At 42.0% G+C, this 26,659-nt stretch overlaps 1 protein-coding gene across 1 annotated transcript in view; it reads right to left on the bottom strand.

Moving 5' to 3' along the window:
* The window catches only part of LOC143286361 (MAM and LDL-receptor class A domain-containing protein 1-like), a 78,180-nt gene that overhangs the window by 10,752 nt on the left and 40,769 nt on the right, over positions 1-26,659 (bottom strand). Inside the window, exons 12-21 of the mRNA XM_076593901.1 lie at positions 26,165-26,308; positions 19,734-19,879; positions 17,145-17,273; positions 14,257-14,359; positions 10,001-10,165; positions 8,729-8,991; positions 7,231-7,312; positions 4,397-6,085; positions 2,646-2,739; positions 1,273-1,330 (exon numbers count right to left, since the gene is read on the bottom strand). Coding sequence (XP_076450016.1) covers positions 1,273-1,330; positions 2,646-2,739; positions 4,397-6,085; positions 7,231-7,312; positions 8,729-8,991; positions 10,001-10,165; positions 14,257-14,359; positions 17,145-17,273; positions 19,734-19,879; positions 26,165-26,308 — 2,873 coding nt within the window. The remainder of the gene's footprint in view (positions 1-1,272; positions 1,331-2,645; positions 2,740-4,396; positions 6,086-7,230; positions 7,313-8,728; positions 8,992-10,000; positions 10,166-14,256; positions 14,360-17,144; positions 17,274-19,733; positions 19,880-26,164; positions 26,309-26,659) is intronic.

Consider the following 26,659-nt stretch of genomic DNA (forward strand, 5'->3'; position numbering starts at 1 on the left):
TATATGATCTGAGCACATCACTCCTCTTTTGCAACATCTCCACTGGCTCCCTGTCTCACACCGAATAAAATACAAGATCAGCACTCTATGTTATAGATGCATTCACAAAACTGCCCCTTCCTATCTCTGCGGCTGCCTTCACCTCTACACTCCATCTCGCTCACTACGATCGGCTTCGGATCCACTCTGTTTACGCATACCCAGATTCAAACACTCGACTGTTGGCCGCCGTTCTTTCTCTGTTTCTGGACCTTGCGATTGGAATGAACTTCCTCTTTCGCTTCGTCAAGTCTCCACACTCAGCTCTTTCAAGTCTGGCCTTAAAACCCACCTCTTCCCAAAATAGCCTCCCTTGCCTGCCCTTCCTTGTCTTTAGTTTCTACAGTTTTAGAGTTATGCATGCGTGTGAATGACTGGTGCGAAAGCGCTTTGATTTGTCTCTGCACAAGATCCAGCGCTATATAAATACCATTATTATTATTATTATTTGTAAACTGACTCCTGTCTGTGGTATTCAGACTCGATAACTGAACAATAATGAAGGAAAAGAACACCGGGCGATATTACTTTTTGACTCACTTGTGTAAACAAAGTGAGTCTATGTTTTAACCCGGTGTTCGGTTGTCTGTGTGTGTGTGTGGTAAACTTTAACATTGACATTTTCTCTGCAAATACTTTGTCAGTTGACACCAAATTTGGCATAAGAATAGGAAAAATTCAGTTCTTTCCATTCATCTTGTTTAAAACAATATTGCACCTCTGGGATGGGCACAAAAAATTTTTAAAAAAGAAGCCTAATTATATGCAAACTGCATTTACTGTTATATTTATATTTTTTGTATTCTCTAAACTTGGCACTTTGATCTCTTATTCTGACACAACAGCAAGAGGAGTCATTATTATCATTTTTTGTTCAAACAGGAACTTCTTTTGCTAAGCATGGAATTTTTATTTATTTTGCAAACGTTTTGGTGCAGATAGTAAAAAAGGGAAATTACTCTGTAATTAATGCTAGGGGACTTAATTTATCACAAGTGAGTCTTGAAGGCCTTGCCTCTCTTGTTTTGTTTTGTTGTTTTTTTATCCGACAAGAAACGCTTTACGGATACATCTATCAATGAATTTGAATTACCCTTCCAATCTTGTACCCATGTCACTTTCACAAGCTGTCAATGTGCTTGCCTCTGTAGAGGTATGCAACATGTGTGTATATAATTAATGAAACGTGTACCAGATGGTACACACGAGTTTACGTAAGAGCTACACACATACCTGTTCATAGGTGTTGTTGCTGTGCGCCGCTGTTACGTAATCGGGTTTATGTTGTTCACTGCAAAACAAAACAACAACAGCAGAATCTGTACTGTAATCCACTGGCTATCTATTTCCTTACATACTGGAGTAGTGGTTTGGGGAATGGTATACAGAACCCAGTCTTGGAGATTACGAGCTCCGTGGTTCGAGCAATGGAGATTTTTCTTCCGCGTCAAAAGATTCAATGTGGTGGTCTGTACTCCACTGTTTTGGATGAGGCGATTGTGTCTGTGTCTGTGTGTGTGTGTCTGTGTGTATCTGTGTATGTTTGTGTCTGTGTCTGTGTCAGTGTGTCTATCTGTGTGTCTGTGAATAGCTTTTAAAAGAAAGCACAGCAACTAAAAACATGATACAATATGTAGAAAAAATCAAATTGCACGGTCAAGAATATCAAGAACAAGCAGAGTGATGCTGCTGCCTACCATGGCGAAACCCTGTCTCTTAAGAGGCCTCTTCGAATTTCATTACATTACGGAAACTTCTTATGACGAGAAATTAGAATTCGATTTACAACACTATCTTGACACATCAGAATCAGACACAGGTGATTCAGTGAAGAGAGAAAGACTGCCGGTATAATACTGAACAAATTAATTTAAGGAACTGCTGAATGATATACCCCAAACTTCTGAATACCTGGTGTATGATTCTCCTAACCATTCACGTCATAGAATACTGAATACAGATACTTTATTATATCCAATAGCAGAAATTAATCTGTGATGGAAACACAAAAACAATGCTTAAGAATCAGTCATTCAATATATGCATACATAAAAGACGCAGAATGCTTAAATGCTTGAAATTAACACACACACACACACACACACACACACACACACACACACACACACACACACACACACACAATAATCACAGTTATATACATGCAATTATCACAATTGAAGGATATGCATAAAACGGAAAAGTATGATTAAATTGATATAATTAATATAACCATTATAACATAAACGCTGACCATTGAGCTGAAATATAAAACAACTTGCATTGTTCAGCAGAATTAACAGTCTGGTCAGCAATTACTTTCACTGCTATATCTGTGACTCATCATAAGCACACTTCAATTGGTCAATCAGTAGGCCTTACCGTTTTTTAAGATGCACGTGTACTTCAACGCTTAACTGCACACAGGAGAGACACAGAGAGGCAGGTGGAGAGACAGAGAGAGAGAGAGAGATGGGGGGGGGGAGGGAAGGAAGGAGGGAAACAGAAATAGAAAGCGCACAGAGACAGCGAGAAATGAGACAGACTCCAACAAACTCAGAATAAGAATAATCTTTCTGTATTATTATTTTTCCCCGTCCACTGACCGTCTTCTCCTAAAGACGACGACGGCGACAACGACGGCGATGAGAACGACGGCCCCTGCTGCCCCTCCCACTGCCGCGGGAACCACGACAGAGTCTGCAAGTTGACGTCAAAGGGTCAGGGTGACCCAGTGTTTGTAAAGCGCTTAGAGCTTGGTCTCCGACCGGGGATAGTCGCTATGTAAGTATCCATATCATCATCATCGTTTTTGTTGGGTTTTTTTTGTTTGTTTGTTTGTTTTTGGAGCATCTCATGAGTGTGTGTCCGTTTGTAGTTCTTTCCACCTCTAAATTTTTTTTGCCTTGTATTTTTTGGTTGTTGTTTTTTTTGTTTTGTTTTGTTTTGTTGTTGTTGTTGTTGTTGTTGTTTTGGGGTTTTTTCTGGTTTTTTTTTTTGTTTGTTTTTTTGTTTTGTTTTTTGGTTTTTGGTTCTTCTTCTTTTTTTCAATATTTAATTTCTTAACTACCCGAAACATACCGAAATAACATGGTTTTAACTCTCTCCATACGAACGGCGAAAGAGGACGACGTTAACAGCGTTTCACCCCAATTATCATCATCAAAATATTGCAAGCGGAAGGCTCTTATACTGAAGAGGTGAATGTTGACAAAGAATACCACAATTCTGACGACGGAAGCTAAAGGTTGGGTCATTCAGACACCCACTGGACATCCGAGGGGTCTGTGTAGAGGAGAAGAGAGGACTGGCCGTACTGAGTGAGTTAAACGCCGTTGGTAGACGTGCTATCTCTTGACCCGAATATGCTTGGTTTGAATCTGCTCTTATGCCTTTTTTTATTTAACCCCAAGCTTCGTTATATCAAATACTGAACACATTCTAAAGATTTTTTTATTTTCTGAATTTTTCTTTTCTTTTCTTTTTTTTCAAAGAGTGTTTCACAAGTGAGTCTTGAAGGCCTTACCTCCCTTGTTGTTGATATTGTTGTGCCTTATTCATACCACATATGATTATTACAGCGCTATATAAATGAATATTATTATAATTGTCATCATCATCGTCATCATCATTAATAGCAGTAGTAGTAGTAGTAGCAGTAGTAGTATCAACATCATTATCATCATGAACACAATAACCATTATCATTATCATCATCGTTATCATCTATGGTAGTAGTAGTAGTAGTATCATCATCTTCATCATCATCGTCACCAGCAACACCACACTACACCACACAACACCACCACACCACCAAACACTACAACACACCACATTGCACACACCACACCATGCCACACTTCATCACACCACCACCACACACCACACCACTACCACACCACCACACTACACCATACCACACACTACACCACACCACTACCACACCACCACACACCATACCACACACTACACCACACCACACCACGCCACGCCACAACCACTACACCACCATCACACCACACCACACTACACCATACCACACACACACCACCACACCACCACACACCACACCACACCACACTAAACCACACACCTCACCACACCACACCACCACCATCACACCACACCACACTAAACCACACACCACACCAACACCTCACCACACCACCACACACCATACCACACACTACACCACACCACACCACGCCACGCCACAACCACTACACCACCATCACACCACACCACACTACACCATACCACACACACACCACCACACCACACGCCACACCATACCACACCACACTACACCACACCACACTAAACCACACACCACACCAACACCACACCACAGCACTCACCGCTGCCCTTGTTGGCCTCGTTGTCTCCGGCGTGGACCTGTGCGGTGGAGGTGCTGGTGATGCTGGTGGTGCTGGGCACAGTGGACTGTGTCCCACTCCTCGGGGGTCCGGACGTGCTGCCCGTGCCTCCCTGCCCGGCCGTGGTCCTGGAGGTCAGGGGTGTCGCTGGAGGGGCGGTCACTGGCGGAGAAGGCGTGGTTGCTGTCGTTGATGTTGTTGTTGTTGGACGTGCGGCGGCGCTGGTGGTGGTGGTTTTGGTGGTGGTGGGGATGGGGGTGGTGTGTGAGGTGGTGGTGGGTTTGGGTGTTGTGGTGGTGGGTGTTGTAGTGGGTGTGGGTGCTGTCGTGGTCGGTGTGGGTGTATTGGTGGTCGTTGTGTGTGTAGTGGTTGTGGGTGTGGTGGTGGATACGGGAGTTGTGGGGGTGGGGGTGGGGATTGTGGTGGTGCTAATGAGGGTTGTGGTAGTGGGGGTGGGGGTGGTGTGTGTTGTGAGTGTTGTGGTGGTGGGTGTTGTAGTGGTGGGTGTGGTAGTTGGTGATGGTGTTGTGGGTGTTGTGGTGGTAGTGGGTGTGGTGATAGGTCTTGTGGTGGTGGGTGTGGTGGTAGGTGTGGTGGTGGTGGTGGGTGTGGTGGGTGTTGTGGTGGTGGGTGTGGTGGTGGTGGTTGGTGTGGGTGTGGTGGTGGTGGGTGTGGTGGTTGGTGTGGGTGTGGTGGTGGTGGTGGGTGTGGGTGTGGTGGTGGTGGTGGGTGTGGTGGTGGTGGGTGTGGTGGTGGTGGGTGTGGTGGTGGTGGTTGGTATGGGTGTGGTGGTGGTGGGTGTGGTCGTGGTGGTTGGTGTGGGTGTGGTGGTGGTGGTGGTGGGTGTGGTGGTGGTGGTTGGTGTGGGTGTGGTGGTGGTGGTTGGTGTGGGTGTGGTGGTGGTGGGTGTGGTGGTGGTGGGTGTGGTGGTGGTGGTTGGTGTGGGTGTGGTCGTGGTGGTGGTGGGTGTGGTGGTGGTGGTGGGTGTGGTGGTGGTGGGTGTGGTGGTGGGTGTGGGTGTTGTGGTGGGTGTGGTGGTTGGTGTGGTGGTGGTGGGTGTGGTGGTGGTGGGTGTGGTGGTGGGTGTGGTGGTGGGTGTGGTGGTGGGAGTGGTGGTTGGTGTGGTGGTGGGTGTTGTGGTTGTGGTGGAGGGGGTGGTGGTGGTGGTTGGTGTGGGTGTGGTGGTGGTGGGTGTGGTGGTGGGTGTGGTGGTGGTGGGTGTGGTGGTGGTGGTTGGTGTGGTGGTGGTGGGTGTGGTGGTGGGTGTGGTGGTTGGTGTTGTCGTGGTTGTGGGTGTGGTTGTCGTGGTGGGTGTGGTGGTGGTGGGTGTGGTGGTGGGTGTGGTGGTGGTGGTGGGTGTGGTGGTGGGTGTGGTGGTGGTGGGTGTGGTGGTGGTGGGTGTGGTGGTTGGTGTTGTCGTGGTGGTGGGTGTGGTGGTGGGTGTGGTGGTGGGAGTGGTGGTTGGTGTTGTCGTGGTTGTGGGTGTGGTTGTCGTGGTGGGTGTGGTGGTGGTTGTTGGTGTGGGTGTGGTGGTGGGAGTGGTGGTGGTGGTTGGTGTGGGTGTGGTGGTGGGAGTGGTGGTAGGTGTTGTCGTGGTTGTGGGTGTGGTTGTCGTGGTGGGTGTGGTTGTCGTGGTGGGTGTGGTCGTGGTCGTAGTTGGTGTCGGAACACCTGCAAACAGTAACCAAGCAGTCAAACAAAAGGTTTTATTAATGCATGGGTGTTGGCTGTTAATCTCGTCTTGATACAGTAGTGCAACCCAGTTGTCAAAACCTCGATTCTAACGAAACACACACACACACACACACACACACACACACACACACATGCGTGCTTTTGTGGAAATTATCGGGCGTAAACTGTTAAGGGAAATAACACAGATTTTTTCGGATGTATTGACACATTATCAGTGGTTAACTCTCTTGTCTGAAGTAAGTGGTTATTTCCATTACATTTTCACATACTGTGGGCAATATGAAGGTATGTTTACACCATCAGTCGTATATAACCCATACGCTGAGACAACCCGTTACACTTTGTTCATTATGCACGTTACAATGCTTTATGTGCAACATTCCAGACACAAACATAAGGTCCAAATAGATTAGCCGATGTACGAATTCAGACAATGCTGTTCCTCAACATTTTAAGACTTGGATCTTGAAATGAAAAATTAGATTCAACAAGTACAGTTGCCGCCTTTGAAGGAGATTATATCGACCTCCGATGTTCCCTCCTCTCGACCCGTTTTTTCTTTTTCCTTTTTCTTTTTTTCTTTTTTTTTTTTTTTTTTTTTTTAATAATCTTAACTTTTTATCTAGTTCCAACGTTTACATCTTTACAAAGTTGTTTCGTAATGACTGAAGAGTTGGTTTGCTGCTAGACGCACTTGGTTTCTTCCACTGTTTTGGTGTTGGGTATATAAACCGCAAAAAAAAAACAAATTAGAACAAACGTGTTTTGTAGGAAGAATACACACTGACAGATGAACTATTTTCACAAATGTGATTTCCCTTTGAGTGCAGGCAAAAGCAGTATATAAAAATGCGGCTTGTGCCTTTTCCTCGTGAAAAACTGATGAGTGCGTTTCGACAAGGTTTTTACTTGTTCATTCTTCATCAGCGTGAAGTACCTCTCGTGTACCACAACACCCACGTGTGTTTCCTTCAGCAGACAGTGATGGACCCCGCCTTCCCTCCGACATTCCCCACACAACCCGTCCTCCACCATAAGCTCAAAGGTGTGCCAATGAATGTATCATCTGACTGACTGATTAACTAATCGTTACTAAGTGAATGATAGTTACGAATACTTACTGGGACAGAGGCCGTCGTCAAATCTGACGTCATCAATAGCGACAACCGTTGTCGTGCTGCGAGTTTTTGCCTCAAACAGAACCTGTCGCACACATACAGACACACAGACACAGACACAGACAGACACACAGACACACACACACACACACACACATGCACGCATGCACACACACACATGCACGCATGCACACACACACACACATGCACGCATGCACACACACACACACACATGCACGCATGCACACACACACACACACACACACACACACACATGCATGCATGCACACACACACACACACACACACAAACGCACGCACGCACGCACACACACACACACACACACACACACACACACACACACACACACACACACACACACACACACACACACACACACACACACACACACATGGAAACGTAAACGCATGCACACTCACGCGCGCGCGCGCAAACACACATCATCATATTATTTCATAGCATACGCTACTGACTACACATGCCCATAAAAATACATAAATGTATATCCTAAAAAGTCTTCTTCAATCCCTCGAATACTACAAGTCATTCTTGACTCAAACCTCAGTAAGAGGTAATAAATCTGATACGCATAGTCAATTGTTAACTTCGTCGCATTAACTCTATCCGTCAGTACCTTTCTGTTGAAACTACTAAAACTCTTATTTCTGCTTTAGTGCTGTCACGAATTGACTACTGTAATTCTCTTCTCATAGGCTGTCCACATAATATTCTTCAGCGAATTCAAAAACTTCAAAACAATGCTGCCCGTCTGACTCTCAGAGTCCCACGTACTGATCACATTTCTCCTCACCTCCGCACTCTACAGTGGCTCCCCACTGAAGCGAGAATTAAATACATAGTTGCGTGTCTCTGATGTTCTGCTTTCCACTCCGCAGGACCTACTTATTTTTCTGACCATATCAGTGTTTACACTCCTACAAGAAATCTCAGCTCTTCCTCTGACTGTGACTTTTGAAACTTCCTCGCGTCAGTACAAGAACCTAAGGTGAACGTTCTTTCTTCTTTGCGTGCATCTGATTCTATTTCTGCTTTTCGCTCATCACTAAAAACTCATCTTTTTAAAACCTATCTATAAGCACTCTCAGCTTCCTTGTTCTCCAACACCACCCATGTCACCTCACTTTGGATGTATGTAGAGTGGGAGAGGGAGAGTTGGGGGGGGGGAGAGAGGGAGCGGGTGTTTGAAAAAGAGTGGTCATTAATGTTTTATGTAACTGGTAATGTTTTTCGTTCATGTAAAGCACCCTGAGAAAGGGCGCTATATAAATGTACATTATTATTATTATTATTATTATTACAACTCCTGCTGCTGCTGCTACTGCAAATACCACTACTACTATCACTACTATACACACATTCGTATATGCACACACACACATATACATGACAACACACACACACACACACACACACACACACACACACACACACACACACACACACACACACACACACGCACCTGGTATTTACTCTTTACGTCCACGGTAGCTTGACCTCTGACCCACTGACCCGTGACCACTGACCCCGGGTCACTCCTCCACGCGGCGGTCACGGATGGCTGAGGATGAGCGGTGTGGACGTGCACAGTCAGCTGTCCATCCGTTGAAGAGAGAAAATACCAGAACGACATGCACCGCTGAGCACCGGTGTTGAACTCCTGGCTGATCAACAGAGCGGAATGATCCTGGATACTCGCTGAGCCCTTGAAGTACAGGTACAGTCCTGAACAGAATGGACCCTCCGCTTGAACCTTCGAGGTGGATTTTTGTTTTCCCTAGAACTGAAGCAGCTATAATACTACATTATCATATCATCATTACCATCATCATCACCACACTATCGTCATCAACATCATCATGAATATCATCAAAAAAGAAACAGATGTTTTCCAGTAATTTCAACACCATATCACAGTCAAACCAAGGAATTACAGCCAAAAACTGGTTTTGAAGGAAATGTCTTGACTGTAAAAGGTGTAAGCACAAAAGGTGTGTTTTTTTTCTCCACTGAATTCAACGTCTTTTCACGAAGCGTGATTTTAGACGAAAAGCAATGAGAAAATAAAAGAATCCAGCGGCCAAACTGGGATGTCAGGTTTGCATGAAACGAATGATTGTGATACAAAATATAACAGATCATTACCATCGGTTCATGACAAACACATCACTAATCATCTAAAGACGTGTACAACACACTGACCTTTGGTAGTGTTAAAGGTATGATCACACACGGTAACACATCACTAATTATCTAAAGACGTGTACAACACACTGACCTTTGGTGTTGCTAAAGGCATGCTCACACATGGAAACACATCACTAATCATCTAAAGACGTGTACAACACACTGACCCTTGGTGGTGTTAAAGGTATGATCACACACGGTAACACATCACTAATTATCTAAAGACGTGTACAACACACTGACCCTTGGCGTTGTTAAAGGTATGAACACACACGGTAACACATCACGAATTATCTAAAGACGTGTACAGTAAACTGACCTTTGGTGTTGTTAAATGTATGATCACACACGGAAACGCATCACTAATTATCTAAAGACGTGTACAACACACTGACCTTTGGTGTTGTTAAAGGTATGATCACACACGGTAACACATCACTAATTATCTAAAGACGTGTACAACACACTGACCTTTGGTGTTGTTAAAGGTATGATCACACACGGAAACACATCACTAATTATCTAAAGACGTGTACAACACACTAACCCTTGGTGTTGTTAAAGGTGTGGTCATCCCGGGGTGCCCCAGCAGGGGTCCTTCCATAGTGCGCCACATCCCAGGTCCCCGTGTCGGACAGTCCGGCCAGGGACTGAGAGGAATTACCGTAGGGAAAGTTGTTCCAGGTACACCGCATCTCGAAACTGCAGTCCCCTGGACACAGAAGTCAGAGAATAATACACGTCAATAGTGCACTGTTTCCCCTCTGCCCACTGGGTTTTTCTTCAGGCATCAACGTTTCGTTCGAGTCCATTCTGACTGTACATGGCATGTTTCAATGCTATAAATATGTTAAGAGTATTTCAAATGTACAAACAGAGTGCAAACATATAATGAACTCTTCAAGTACAACGTTTAAACTAAACATTTGCTCCAGATGGGAAAATAAATCATGGGTAAAATTTCTGGAATAAAGTCTTTTATTAAATCCAGATTATTTAATTATTACTGCAAAACTGGTTTCAGATATGATTTGTACAGACAATTTCTGCCACTTTAGCGTTGAATGCAAAATACATAATAATGGAGTCTCCCGTGGACCGACGGATAAGTAGGCAGGCAGGCTTATCTGTCGGTGTGTGTCCTCATATGGGAGAAGAGGCCGATTCTGGATGCACAGCACTTCCCGCGGGTGTTACAAGGGACAACGTCTCCAGAAGTTGAGCCCTGCTTCCTTCGCTCCCGCTTCTCCTTAATGGCCAACGTGCTCTTGTTTTCAAACGTCGTTATGCCACTAGAGTATAGCATCCTCCAGCAAGAGCGGTCAAGGGCATCAGTTTCCCAGGAAGCGATGTCTATGTCACAGGCTTTGATGTTTTTCTTCAAAGTGTCCTTGAAGCTTTGCAGGGTCTTCCAAGTTCGCGGTGGCCTTCCTTCAGCTGGCCATACAGTAACATCTTCGGGATCCTGCTGTCTGTCATGCGGACAACGTGTCCTCTCCAGCGTAGCTGGCACTGGATCAGCAGGCTTTCGATGCTCCTCTCTAGGACCTGGAGGTTGGAGACCTAGTCTTGCCACTTTATGCCGAGGATCTTTCGTAGGCATCTCTGGTGAAACTGCTCAAGTTGCTGAATGTGACGGCGATACGTCGTCCATGTTTCACAGCAATACAACAAGGTGGTCAGCACAACAGCTCTGTAGGGTCTGATTTTGGTTCTGAACCTGATGCCTTTGTTGTTCCACAGCCTGTTGTTGAGTCTGCCAAAGGCAGAGCTGGCCTTGGCGATGCGCAGTGTCACTTCTGCATCAAGGGCTCCGTTGCTGCATAGGGTGCTGCCCAGATAGCAAAACTTGTCGACTGACTTGATCTTCCGACATTAGCCTGGTTGCCTGACCAGCACAGGTGACTTTTTTTTAGTGAAGAGGAGTTGTGCAATCCCTTCCCCACTCTCTCGCCTTCCGACGCTCACAGTCCCACAGGTGCAGATACTGCCACGTGTAGAACGGCCTCGGCAGGTGCAGGATTTTTCTTCGGAGTTCCGTCTCCTAGGAGGACTTCCAGACAAGGATAACAGCTCCCCCTGCCCTTTGGCCATCCTCTTCCGCCTTCACAGCCGTTGGGAAAGGTTTCTTCCTCCGCCTGGTCCGTCGTTGGGAGACTTCACATGCGGCAGGTAGTACTGGGTTACATGGAACCAGTAGCAAGGGCTATGCCCCTGACCTGACCACAAATTTTCATAACTACTACAGGAAAATGTTGGTGCTGCTATGGTGCCAGGAATTCCATCTACTGAACACTTTTTGTGGACTTGTAAATACATCAGACATTTGAGGGCGTCAATGCTGGAAATGTTCAATGAAAAATGTGAAAACGCCTGAACCTGACTGACCTCAAGAAATAGTGTTTTTTATGACTTGGAGGAAAACCGTTTAACAGGTATAGTGCTTGGTCTCATAAGATGTTGGGATTAAAATGTGACCAAGCGCGCTATGCTTGCTCCAACACTATTCACGCACAAGCCACAGCAGACGACGTTTTCCCTCCTAACCCACCACAGGATTGTGTGACGTCACTCCGCTTACATCATTTTGTCCTCGTCAGACCACCTGCTCGGCCAGTGTCGCGTCGCGGTACGTCATTGGCTGAGAGCAAACTTGTGTTTCTGCTCCAAAGTATTTAATTAATAACTCTTTTGTCAGATCAGTAAACTACTAGTATTATATACTGGCAGAATCGTCTTAATTCCATCTTTAAATCTATTCCATTTATGTTCGCCTACGTGAAACTGATTTAACGCAGTTTGTAATTTTCAGCGACGAGCTCGTTAAAACTGACCCTGTTCAGGTGACTTAAATTAAGATTATAAATTCATCTTAAATAACCAACACTTCATTTTATACTCATTATAAAGTAGGTGTTGAGCTCTTTCTTTTGCAACTTATCCGACGTAAATCGGTTCAGGAATCATTTAGAAATCTGTCACTGAACACCGTTAAACAAACACAATTGTCATCAGATTCTCCGTGATTAGTGACGATCTGATCGCAAGCACACGTGACGGACTTTGTGGTCCGCTAAACTTGCATAAATTGGCACAGTGAATGATGAGTGGTCATTTCATACCTGGTCAGTCATCTGACCAGAGCCTGCTCTCTCTCTTGCTGTGTCGCGGGCAGTGTGTCCCCACAACAGCTGACACCTCGCCACGTATCGCTGTAAGTACTAGTGTGCAGAATGTGTTGATTTGTAAATTGTATTATTCGACACAGTACTTGTGTTCATATAAGTATGTTCAGTTATTGCTATGTTCAGTTTATTCTTTGTTCAGTTATTGCTTTGACATGTTAGTCACAGCTCGGCTATGATTGATCTAGAAAATTGCCATGTCGTCATATGCTCGTAGCAGTATTCCATTTGAGTCTTCTTAACGTCACAGTCAGTGACGTCCCTGGACACAGATAGTTTGTTCCAGAATGTTCTAGCGTGTGCGTAAAGTTCATTCACCACTTAATGGTTAAGCCATGATGGTGCTTCACTTACTATCTGGTCTATCAGTTTGCCAGTATAATATCAAAGCCACTGTTCTATTATCTTGTTTATTATTTATGTATTATTTTACATGCTGATATCAATTGTACTGCTACAGTGTGCTCAGTACTCTAAGATGTGTGTAGTATTCTGCTGTTGTGATTACAAGATAGCATTGGATTCATATCAGCTATTGGTTAAAGCCACCTGGTATGTATCAGTCTGTTAACTGTAATTTAGTTATCATGCTCTCTCCTATACGGCTTACTCAGTATAGTGCAACATGATAAACAGATTCATTTGAGTCACTTTGACACAGTATAAGCTTTATCTAATCTATACTGTCAGTGTACTTTCACCAAGTCAGCATCGCTTCAATCACTTTAACTGCACTATTTAAATGTATTAGAAATGTCATTTGATGTCAGCATTTGGCCTTCACACATATGCATTATGTTGTTGTGTATCCCAAACCCGAGTGATAGTCTTTCCATGTATACATGTGCTTTACTGTTCACTTGTGCTGACATGTTGTGCTAATGACATTTGTTTGTGTCATTCCAGGCACTGTCTTCTTCTTCTTAGTTCTTCTCTTTTAGTTCTTCTTCTCATTATTTCTTATTCTTCTTAGTTCTTCTCTTAGCACTGTCTTCTTCTCTTTTTGTCTTCTCCTAGTTGTCTCCTTCTCATTATTTCTTCTTCTTAGTCTTCTTCTTTTAGAATATTGTAAATAAACCAATAGAAAACCCCATTTGTGACTGGCCTCTATATGTTCTTGGCCTGTGCGTGGGATCTTGTCTATCCTTCAATTAATCATATTTAGTTAAGTCTTTTGTGCTGTACCCTTCAGTAACCACTCGGTACACGGCTACAAAAATAATAATTTTAGATATTTAATGTTTCAAGTTTTCTTCTGTTCTGTGCACTATCAATTGATTAAAAGGGTGAAATGCAAATTTGTGTAAATGTTTTTTATGTCTCTGTATTTTTTTCTGTTCTTCACAACAGTTTTATACATGAAGAAAAATGTCCTGTGTGGACAGCGAATTTCCAGAATAAAGTTTCCTGTCTTAATCATGCAGTTTGGACAATCACATGTGTATTTTCAAAGTTTAATTTGAATGCTTTCATCTCAAACAACGCTACATCCCGCCACTTCTCCTCCCTCTCCCCCTCTGCCCCCCCCCCCCACCCCCCTCTCTCTAACTCTCTCTCTCTCTCTCTTTCTCTCTCTTTCTCTCTATCCCCCTGTCTGGCATCAACACACAAAACTCACCGTTGAGGGGACAAGACATAGGCACAGTGTGGATGTCGTCCACTGCCATGTCTCCCAGTTGGTAAAAGTACTGGTTAGCTGACACAGTGCCTTCAAACACCACCTGTGGAACGGGGAAAATGTCAGTGAGTAGGAATGGGCGGATAACTGACTGGTTGACAAATTGATTACTCATTAACTGAATGACTGATTGACCGATTGGCTGACAATGTAGACAGTAGGTTGAGAGTGAGTCAGTGCGTGGGTAAACGAATGTGCAGACAATGACTTTGTGACAAGACAAGAAAACTTCTTTATTAACGAGAGGAATAGGTAAGCAATGAGCGTGCTTTATTACATCCAGCCCCTCCTTGAGCAGGGACAAAGGCAAAGGAAGAAAACTGTAGACAAAGGGGTAAAAGATAGAAACACAATGAAAAAGCACACATAAAAACAATGAAAAAGCGCAAAACACTACAATCAACTTTCCTTCTTCCCGATCTTCCCACCCTCCTCCACCACCTCGCCCAGAACGGAGCAAAGGAAGCACACAAAACAGCAAACGAAAGGAAAACGTGCAAACAACAAAGCCTGAACACAAAGTCCTTTCGCATGAGAACTATGCAATGAACCCCGTTGCAATGAGTCAACTTTGTTTCCCTGTTCTGCAAACTCTTCTTGATTTTTGTTTTCAGAAGATGCCTGGGGTGCATTTCTTTTACAATTTCTTTACGTATCCACGGAGAGAGAATCATGTGGTGTTTTAGGTATCCACGGAGAGAGAATCATATGGTGTTTTAGGTATCCACGGAGAGAGAATCATGTGGTGTTTTAGGTATCCACGGAGAGAGAATCATATGGTGTTTTAGGTATCCACAGACAGAGAATCATATGGTGTTTTAGGTATCCACGGAGAGAGAATCATATGGTGTTTTAGATATCCACGGAGAGAGAATCATGTGGTGTTTTAGGTATCCACAGACAGAGAATCATATGGTGTTTTAGGTATCCACGGAGAGAGAATCATATGGTGTTTTAGATATCCATGGAGAGAGAATCATCTGGTGTTTTAGGTATCCACGGAGAGAGAATCATATGGTGTTTTAGATATCCATGGAGAGAGAATCATATGGTGTTTTAGGTATCCACGGAGAGAGAATCATATGGTGTTTTAGATATCCATGGAGAGAGAATCATATGGTGTTTTAGATATCCACAGACAGAGAATCATATGGTGTTTTAGATATCCACGGAGAGAGAATATGGTGTTTTAGGTATCCACGGAGAGAGAATCATGTGGTGTTTTAGGTATCCACAGACAGAGAATCATATGGTGTTTTAGGTATCCACAGACAGAGAATCATATGGTGTTTTAGTTCTCCACGGAGAGAGAATCATGTGGTGTTTTAGGTATCCACGGAGAGAGAATTATGTGATGTTTTAGGTATCCACGGAGAGAGAATCATGTGGTGTTTTAGGTATCCACGGAGAGAGAATCATGTGGTGTTTTAGGTATCCACAGACAGAGAATCATATGGTGTTTTAGGTATCCACAGACAGAGAATCATATGGTGTTTTAGTTCTCCACGGAGAGAGAATCATGTGGTGTTTTAGGTATCCACGGAGAGAGAATCATGTGGTCTTTTAGGTATCCACGGAGAGAGAATCATGTGGTGTTTTAGGTATCCACAGACAGAGAATCATATGGTGTTTTAGGTATCCACAGACAGAGAATCATATGGTGTTTTAGTTCTCCACGGAGAGAGAATCATGTGGTGTTTTAGGTATCCACGGAGAGAGAATCATATGGTGTTTTAGGTATCCACGGAGAGAGAATCATATGGTGTTTTAGGTATCCACGGAGAGAGAATCATATGGTGTTTTAGGTATCCACGGAGAGAGAATCAAAGGGTGTTTCATCCGTTTAGCTCTGAGTGGTGCGTGCTTATCATACACCTCACAGGAAATATTCATCCAGATTTCCATAGCTTTTTCTAGAACGTTTTAGGGATAGATTTCAGAGAGTGGATAAGAAAATAAATCAAGCAACAACAAAAATTGCTGCGTTGAAATTGTTGAAGCATCTATATTCAGTAGTTTTATGATTTCCTTTTTGGAATTCTATTACCAAGTGATGCAAACAGGTTAGTGATCAGTACATCCAGCGACCGGAGAACAAGTTTCTACGTTGTTAAGCGTATATAAAATATAGATATTATCAATGAGAGTGCAGGAGATAGGGGTAACTCGTGTTGTTCTGTCATCACGCTGTTCAAATCTGAACGCTGCATACATCTGATTCCAATGGGTTTGAAGTTTTGATATTGAATTCACGGACATAATAATTCACTTATCTTCAAGAATGGTAGCGTCCATCATTGAATTAAAATCGTAAACCAGTTCATTCTTTCAGCTGAATTTCTGTAAATGAACACAAGTAGCAGACTGGTATGCTTAATTTTAATTCATACCCACCTAGATTTAATGTTTTAAGCTACTTCATCGCGACCTTCTTTTAATAACATGTTACCACGATCTACCGATGCCGATCCTTGTGCTCATGACTACGCAGAAAAGGGAGTCCTTGCCACGCTGTTTGCCGAGAAAACGACCGAGAAAACATACAGTGTTAGATATTCGCGCTGAATGTAATACACGATAGCCTTTCTGTGCCTTGAGTAAGTCTTACAATCTAATGTTTTAGATGAGTGAGATCCGTACAACCGAACCACAAGGTTATTACATAGAATCACGTGAGCAACAAACCTTCAGATTATGTCATAGATGATACAAAATATGTAAATACAAAAATGACAAATTTGATTCAACCAAGACTCGAATACACTGAAAATATGAGTCAGGTAGCCACAATGGCTAACACTGAAACGAGACACACATCTGTTACTGACCTCAAACGGCTGTGACAGCAATGACGACTTGATGTTGACCTGAGCCAGAAGCCACTGGTTGTCCTGATTTCCTGACTCTGACCACAGTACATTGCTGTGCAGTGTAGGGGGGTTGACGGGGGACATCAGCTGTAAGGTGATTTGATTGACTCATCTATCATACATTATCCATTATACATCTCTCTCTCTCTCTCTCTCTCTCTCTCTCTCTCTCTCTCTCTCTCTCTCTCACACACACACACACACACACACACACACACACACATATATATTCTCTCTCTCTCTCTCTCTCTCTCTCTCTCTCTCTCTCTCTCTCTCCATCCAAACATCTTCTTCACACTTGTCAACATACCTACGTATTTAGCTAGCTAACTCTCCACATGCTTATACAACATCAAATCAAACTGAATATACCGAAACTGTTCATAATTTTATTATACCGACCATTTTGAGAGTGATTAAATTTGTGCCACACACGTGACAGACGTTATCTACATACTTCAATACCCAACATGCATATTTTCATAATACGTACGATAACAGATCCTCAAAGAGACGTTTTATATCTCATCGCAGATAACGCCCTGAGCTTGTCGGTCCAATCTACATGTAATGTATTACAGACATATATTTTGACATTTTCTTCAGCATGATATTAGAACAAGCCACTCGGGATCTTGATGAAGCAGAAAGGATCTAAGAGCTTCCACAAGACGGAAACCTTCAAACGTCGGCTGCATGCCTGCACCACCCTGGAGATACTTAACAGAGAGCTTTTGTTTGCTGGAGATGCTGCTCTGGTAACGCACAATCAAAACGCCTTGCATCGTATCATTTCCTGTCTTGCAGAAGCTGCTGGCCTTTTCTGTCTTGATGACAGCCCAAAGGAAACGGAAGTTCTTCACCAGCGCACTCCCCTTCAGGAGCAGAACCCACCCCTGATGCTGTATCAATCACCACCCAAAGCGCAGCTCTGTAGTTTCCCGACATTGACGGATGCCTTTCAAGAGACACACATTATATGATTTGATATCAACTGGGAGTGCTTATACCGTTCCCATACATGACGTTATATACCTTGATATTGGAAGTTCCCATTCCGTTCCTACATATGTGACAGTGAAACTGTGGATAGACGTTATACACCTGGCTACCGAGAGTTCCCATACCGTTCCCATACATGTGACAGTGTAACTGTAGACAGACGTTATATACCTGGCTACGGAGAGTGCCCATACTAGCCCACCGCATGTCATGATAAAAGAAACATATCTTGAACTGAGGTTGCCCAAACTGGCCCCATACATGCGACAGTAAAACTGTAAACAAGCGTTACATACCTTGATACTGAACGCGCATAATCTTGCCCCATACATATGATAGTAGAGCTGAAGACAGACGTTACCATACAGGCTACACCATATTTGCTTGAAAAATGGAGCATGTGACTGACCATCGCATGTATTCAACGTACTGGTCAAGCTTTGAGATCCTGCCCAGGTTTGTGTAAAGCATTATCACAGAATAAAAGAAAACAAAAATAATAAATAAATGAATAAATAAATACAACAAAATTAAAAAATATATAAATACAACAAAATAAATAAATAAATAGATACAACAAAATATAAAGTGAAAGATACGTAGATGGTAAATGACTGAAAGAAAACAGGAACAAGAATGGGCCACGCATCGATACTGAGAGTTCCCATTCTTGTTTCACATATAATGACAGTAAAACTGCAGACAGACGTTATATACCTTTATACGGAGAGTGCCCATTTTGTCCCCATACATGTGATAATAAAACTGCAGACAGATGCTATATACCTTGATACAGAGAGTGCCCATGTAAGCCCCATACATGTGATAATAAAACTGCAGACAGACGCTATATACCTTGATATGGAGAGTGCCCATTTTGTTCCCATACATGTGACAGTAAAACTGCAGACAGACGTTACATACCTTGATACAAAGAGTGCCCATTTTAGCCCCATACATGTGATAGTAAAACTGCAGACAGACGTTATATACCTTGATACAGAGAGTGCCCATTTTGTCCCCATACATGTGATAATAAAACTGCAGACAGATGCTATATACCTTAATACGGAGAGTGCCCATTTTGTCCCCATACATGTGATAATAAAACTGCAGACAGATGCTATATACCTTGATAAGGAGAGTGCCCATTTTGTTCCCATACATGTGACAGTAAAACTGCAGACAGACGTTACATACCTTGATACAAAGAGTGCCCATTTTAGCCCCATACATGTGATAGTAAAACTGCAGACAGATGCTATATACCTTAATACGGAGAGTGCCCATTTTGTCCCCATACATGTGATAATAAAACTGCAGACAGATGCTATATACCTTGATAAGGAGAGTGCCCATTTTGTTCCCATACATGTGACAGTAAAACTGCAGACAGACGTTACATACCTTGATACAAAGAGTGCCCATTTTAGCCCCATACATGTGATAGTAAAACTGCAGACAGACGTTATATACCTTGATACAGAGAGTGCCCATGTAAGCCCCATACATGTGATAGTAAAACTGCAGACAGACGCTATATACCTTGATACGGAGAGTGCCCATTTTGTTCCCATACATGTGATAGTAAAACTGCAGACAGACGTCAGTGTGACTGGCCGGTAACTCCACAGTCCTGAAGCTGGCCGTATGGCCACGATGACCTCCTGCTTCTATGTACATATAATATCCTGCACAGCAGCATTGGTAGACGTCAGAATGTCAAACAATACCCTAATCGGCGCGCACATATGCACGCGCATACACACACACAAGGCTACTTTGGGGAAAGAATGGATTTAGGATTACTTAGTATGTATGGGATTGATTGTTCGATAAAATGTAATTGAATCACACAGATCATTTCGTGTATATGGGATTATTACATTCGATAAAAAGTCATTCAATCACACATAATATTCATGTCAACGATAAAACCTATACCTGTATCTTTACCTGTCGTGTCCGACTTTAACCATCAGAACAGCAGAGGAAGCAGCTGCTGTCCCGAATGTCTGGGCTAGAATTTGATTATAGTGATATATGTTACATCCCTACTCTGTGGGCCAAGAGGGTTTTAGGACAGTCGGCGTTGGAATGGTTCCCAAATCCAACTAGCCCCCAAGGCTACAGCACTAAGAGCCAGTGCAGTTTTGCTTCCTAGTTTGAGAGTCATAGTCCTTCACAAAAGACTAAGATGTAAATGATAAAAACTTTTACAAAAACCGAAAACATTACAATTAGTATCCCGCATTAAGAAAGACTCAAAAATATATTAAGGTATACTCCTTAAACCAGCTTTTACATACAACATAAATTCTTTTATCGACTGGGAGCAAGCATTATATATCATTGTTAACTGGGAACCACCATGAAACAAATGAAAAGGTAAAAGAGACAAAACTTAAACTGTTTTAAATAAGAAATTGTCATATAAGTTTTGTTACAAACAAAATTCTGAAGAAAAAGGATATTGCAATCAGTGACATGTGTAATTTCTGTCAAATGAGACAGATTCAGTGCAATATTACCTATGGTTTTGTGTGTTCTCTCAATTGTTTTCGATGGATGGAACTAGAGACAGTTTTGAAGAAAAGATGTGATAAGTACTTAAACATTGAGTTAAAAAGAATTAGTACTCTTTGGAAATATTACAAAAACAGACGAAATATTCAACTGCATTATTCTTTATACATGATACTGTGTCTTTAAATGGTGGGAAAAAATTAAACCATGTTCAAGAAATGATTATAAGGTAGAAAGATGTACATTCAATGGAAATGTTAAACAGTCTTTACCAGAAAATTATGTCCTTACATAAAACTTAAAGAAAACAACTCAGAGCAAAATATGGTTGAAGATCAAAATAAACAACAATAAGGTACGCTAAATGATAATACTGCTATACTTGAAGTAGATATTATGTGTATGTATACGTGTATGTGTGTGTGTGTGTGTGTATGTGTGTGTCTTTGTGCGTGCATGTACGTGTATTAATAATGTTTAACATGACTAAGTAATAGGTATATCATGTCCACCTATACTGCTAACTAGAGAATGTTCTGATACATTTCAGCTGAGCAATGTGTACTCAGTTATATGTTTATGATAAGTATAATACCTTTTTTTATAACACTCCACTGTTATCAACATCTGATTAAAATGTTTCCACCTTGATCTTGAAAAAAAAAAAACATGTTTCATTCTACTGAACATTTTTTTTTTTTACTCAATTGTGTAAACAAAGTGAGTCTATGTTTTAACCCGGTGTTCGGTTGTCTGTGTGTGTGTGTGTGTGTGTGTGTGTGTGTGTGTGTGTGTGTGTGTGTGTGTGTGTGTGTGTGTGTGTGTGAGTCTGTGTGTCTGTGTGTCCGTGGTAAACTTTAACATTGACATTTTTTCTGAAAATACTTTGTCAATTGACACCAAATTAGGCATAAAAATAGGAAAAATTCTGTTCTTTCCATTCATCGTGTTTAAAACAATATTGCACCTCTGGGATGGGCACAAAAAAGAAGCCAAATTATATGCAAACTGAATTTACTGTTATATTTATATTTTTTTGTATTCTCTAAACTTGGCACTTTGATCTGATATTCTGACACAACAACAAGAGCAGTCATTTGATCGGATAGTCTGACACAACAACAAGAGCAGTCATTATTATCATTTTTTGTTCAAACAGGAACTTCTTTTGCTAAGCATGGAAGTTTTATTTATTTTGCAAACGTTTTGGTGCAGATAGTAAAAAAGGGATATTAATCTGTAATTAATGCAAGGGGACTTAATTTGCTTTAAAGTGATCTTTCGTAATCTTAAACATTACATTTTGAAATTATACTCAATACATAAAAAGCTTGTGTGTTTTACTCTCAGTGTACAGGGCTTTCACTATGTTCATTTGCCCAAATGGTCTTTTTCGGAAAATACTAAAATCAATACGACGAGTGGATTTTACAGATCTATTGGCTGAGCCCTGAAGGTCATGGGCAAAAATCAATTGCATACACATATTTATACACATTCAAAGCGCGTGCTCATATTCTTCGCGAACGCGAACGACGCCATTTTGTTTCAAGTTGTTGACCTGCCCGTTCAATCCTATATTCAATCGACAATACACGATAATATGTGATGGAAAGTTGGAGAAGGAGACCGTTAAATATTTATTCAGAGAAAGATTTTGAACCCCTCATCACTTACTGGATTATGCCCCAAACTGCCATAAAAATATCCACAGAATCAGTCGGAATTCACAGTTAAAAATTGTAAACCATGCGAGTTAATACCCTTGAATTGATCACGATGAAACGAAAAAAATTCCAGTCTTGACTTTTCTCAAAATGAAGTCCTTTTCACTTCTTACGACGTTTAGAAGTACTTGTACTTGGCTCTACATGTTATTAGTTTAACAAAATACTAAATTTTCATATCAACTTTAAAACTATAAAACTAGAATGAACATAAAAGAGAAATTGAATCGACCGTGTCGTACTACATTCCCGGCGGGTGTAATTAAACTTGTACATCTATCTAGATCTAGAGAAAACGGCTAAATGTTGCAGTGTGATTGCGGCGATAGCCACGTCTCCTTTACCGCGGACTTAAAAAGAATTTTTTATTGCCCTTAAAGATTTTTTGAATACCCAAGATACATCAGAATAATATGATTTAAACAGCGTTCTCACTGCGAATACCGCAACAGATTTATCGCCCTTTAAAAAAGTATGTTCAAATGTTAAATTTTAGAACGCCAATTAAGAAGCCACGATAGTGTAATGGGTAAGACAGTTTCTTCTCACCCGAGAACACGCGGGGTTCGAATCTGGTTAGGACTTCTTTTTTTTTTCATCCCGAAGCTTTATAATGATAAATACAGAACACATTTTAACGATTAGATTTTTTTTTAAGTGTATCACAAGTGAGTCTTGAAGGCCTTGCCTCTCTTGTTTAAAGTAGGAATGAAATGGAGCATTGAGTAAATCCACTTTTCCTTCTCTCGCTGCCGAAGAGAAGCTGCTTCCAGTGTCCGAGTTCGACAGGGCGGAGGTGGAGGAACTAAATTAGTAAATACACAGTTCATTTCAGTGCCATATCCGAAGTAATGAGAGAGGCTCTGATCACATAGGTACAAGGCACGGAGTTGTGGACATCTCATGCGCATCCAACCAACTCCAAAACGCTGTCTGTCATCTACTTGATCTGGATGTCACCATTCCAGAAGTGAACTCCTTCAGAAAGATAATCACTTTCTTGTAGCCGGTGGCCAAGGCTACGCTAAATGCTCATATGAAACCTCTTGCAGTTCTTGGCGACGTGTGTGCAGGAAATGCGAAATACGACGCCGCAGCCACTGTCATCCTAAGAACAGCAAATGCAAAAATATACTGCTACCAGTTCCACAAAAGCTGGGCTAACCCAACTGCTCGTAAGTTTCAAAATGTTGCATTCATTTTCTCCTTTCTTCTTCTTCTTTTTTTTTCAAGATAGCATCTGTCTTAAATGCTATTATTCAAGATTCATTCGTCAGTTTCGAAGATCTGTTTGGTTTTATCAAAATTACTTTTATTTACTGCCTTTTCTTCAGCTTTGGACGCCTGTGTCGTTGAAGCATAAGTCATCATGCAACAATGAATATAATGGTATTTCAGAAAATTGTTAGGTTTATGGGCCTATATGTGCAAATGCGTGAGTGTGTCTGTCACAAATGCAATGCAGTTAGGATTTTTTTCATAGTATGGCTACCTTGCTCTGTGACTGCAGGCTACATTTCCCTATGTTCCTCGTGGGCAGTGTATTGTAAGATTTCAGTTCTATAGTGAAGTTTCAAAAAGATAACTTCATAAGTGTGTTACATATCATAACTGATTTTTTTTTTATCAACCACTTCATATTAGTCACTTGGAGGAAATAAAAAAAAAGTCAAATGTACATTCAGTATATGTAAGTGACAGTGAATGGAGAGAGTAAGTTAGAGAGAACGACTGAATTACGAGAGTTCATAATTAGGAAGAATTTGTTATAAAGGTCGCGAGACATAACATGGTTGTGACTATTTTCATTAGTATGGAGCGTTATCTTTCTTTTAACTTAACGAAAAGCTCCGAGAGGGGGTGGTGCTGGCGACGTTTATAGAACAAGACAACAGGATTAGGTGTGAGGGGTTTTGAACCCAGCTATGATACCTGTTCTGTTAAAATTAGTCTTTTGCTGAGAAATAAGTTAAGATAATGCCCGCGTAATATAATGAGAATGTAAAGTGATGTATTGCGTTTTAACTGATGCTGTATTTCTGAAGACAGACAGAATTATCATCATTGTTTGTGTGAGAGTTACCATATGAGTGTATCATGCGCTTTTGTGGAGTACCAATGTCAATTTTAATATATTTTGAACATCAGTTGTTGATATCGAAACGTTTGCGATTATCTATCAAAACGTCATTAGTCATTAATTCTATATTTGCGACTGTCGATCATCCGTGCAGTGGTAATATACATTGAACGCAATGGACATTCTTTCAGGTACTTTATCAGTGTCGTGGATCTGAACTGTGACAGTGGTATCTTATTTAATCTTGTGTGTGAATACTGCTGAACTATTTATTTGCTACATTGGATGAGCAACTGAACATTGACTTAAAATAGTTTCAGTTATTGGGCTGAGGAATTCAAAAGAAACAATACATGTGATCATATTGTGGCCCCAACTCGCTCGTTTTGTCTCGTTCCACGGTGTTCGGAGTAAGAGATCCACAATGAGACTGACTCGCTACCACCAACTTTATTTACTATTCCCACACATTCGTGGACTGTGACAGTGTGTATTGAACCACTGTGCTGAGTCCACTAAATGCTGATTTTGGGTAATCGACTGCCAATTTCGCGGGGTTAGCTGCCGATTTCGTGAAAGACACAAGTATTAAAAGCTCTTACACACACTTAGCAAATTGTTGCCAATATTGCTGAATGGGTAGTTATTTGTCCATTATATGTAACCGGTAAAAGCATTGCCTATTACGCGACATTCGGCAAATCCGTAAATTCAATATGACACAAACACACTAGCGGCGGTCTAGTGGTAATGCTCCTCACTAGAAAACGAGTGTCCATGGGTTCAAATCCCACACACACACCGAGATCTTTACAGCTTCCTCCACTACACTGTGACGGGTGCTCCAGGTGCTAACCAGTGGAGTGATGGCCTGGAGGTAACGAGTCCGCCTAGGAAGCGAGAGAATCTGAGCGCGCTGGTTCGAATCACGGCTCAGCCGCCGACATTTTCTCCCTCTCCACTAGACCTTGAGTGGTGGTCTGGACGCTAGTCATTCGGATGAGACGATAAACCGAGGTCCCGTGTGCAGAATGCACTTAGTGCACGTAAAAGAACCCACGGCAACAAAAGGGTTGTTCCTGGTAAAATTCTGTAGAAAAATCCACTTCGGTAGGAAAAACAAATAAAACTGCACGCAGGAAAAAATACCAAAAAAGGGTGACACTGTAGTATAGCGACGCGTTCTCCCTGAGGAGAGCAGCCCGAATTTCACACAGAGAAATATGTTGTGATAAAAAGAAATAAAACTACAAATACAAATAATCATACAGATGAGATGATAAACCACGTTCACGTGTGCAGCACGCACGTATCCCAAGTAAGAGAACCCACGGCAAAAAAAGGTTTTTGCTGTGTAGGAGGATCCACGTTGATATGAAAATTAATACAACTGCAGAAAAAAAGATATGGGTGATGCTGAAGAGTGGTGACGTGCTCTCCCCAAGGAGAACACCTGAATTTCACACAGAAAAATCATACACATACACATGTCTGGCAGTAGCACGACCAATAAAAGAATCATAATGAAAAAAAGTGAGCTTTTCTTCAGTCGGCAAATAAACTAAACACATCCATAACACTACGGAGGACTTCTGTACCTTTACCCTGGGTACTCAGGGTATGATCGCCAGAAGGTCCAGTACCATGGGTGTCAGTTGACCCGCTGTGACGTAGCCAGTGGAACCTTTCGTTACCGATATTGACACAGTTGGTCTCCATGTCACAGGTGTAAAACAGCTGTGGGTCAACCGGCGGCTTTCTGGTGGCTGTTGTCGTGGATGGAAGCCCTGTGAAAAAAGTGGGGAATAGTGCACGATCAAATTGTAAACTTACGTGATGATGATTTTACTCGAGTCGATACTGTATCAAGTTATTTTACTAAAATCTGCATTTTTGTTCCCATGCTAATGGGAGAACAAATGACACCGTTGATTGATTTGAATATTGCACACAAAAAAGACATTCTCTCAGCTTTCCTGGAAATAGAGAACAGACACAGTCAAATAGAAATTGACGAAAATACAAATTCACCTTTTCATCTTGAACATGTGTCTAAGCAAAGCAGGAAAAAGTCCACAACTTTTATGCATGCATGCATACCTGTGGGGATTATGCATATGTGTGGGCTATACATATTT

The sequence above is a fragment of the Babylonia areolata genome, chromosome 10 (genome assembly GCF_041734735.1).
Source record: "Babylonia areolata isolate BAREFJ2019XMU chromosome 10, ASM4173473v1, whole genome shotgun sequence".
NCBI classification, from domain to species: Eukaryota; Metazoa; Mollusca; class Gastropoda; order Neogastropoda; family Buccinidae; genus Babylonia; species Babylonia areolata.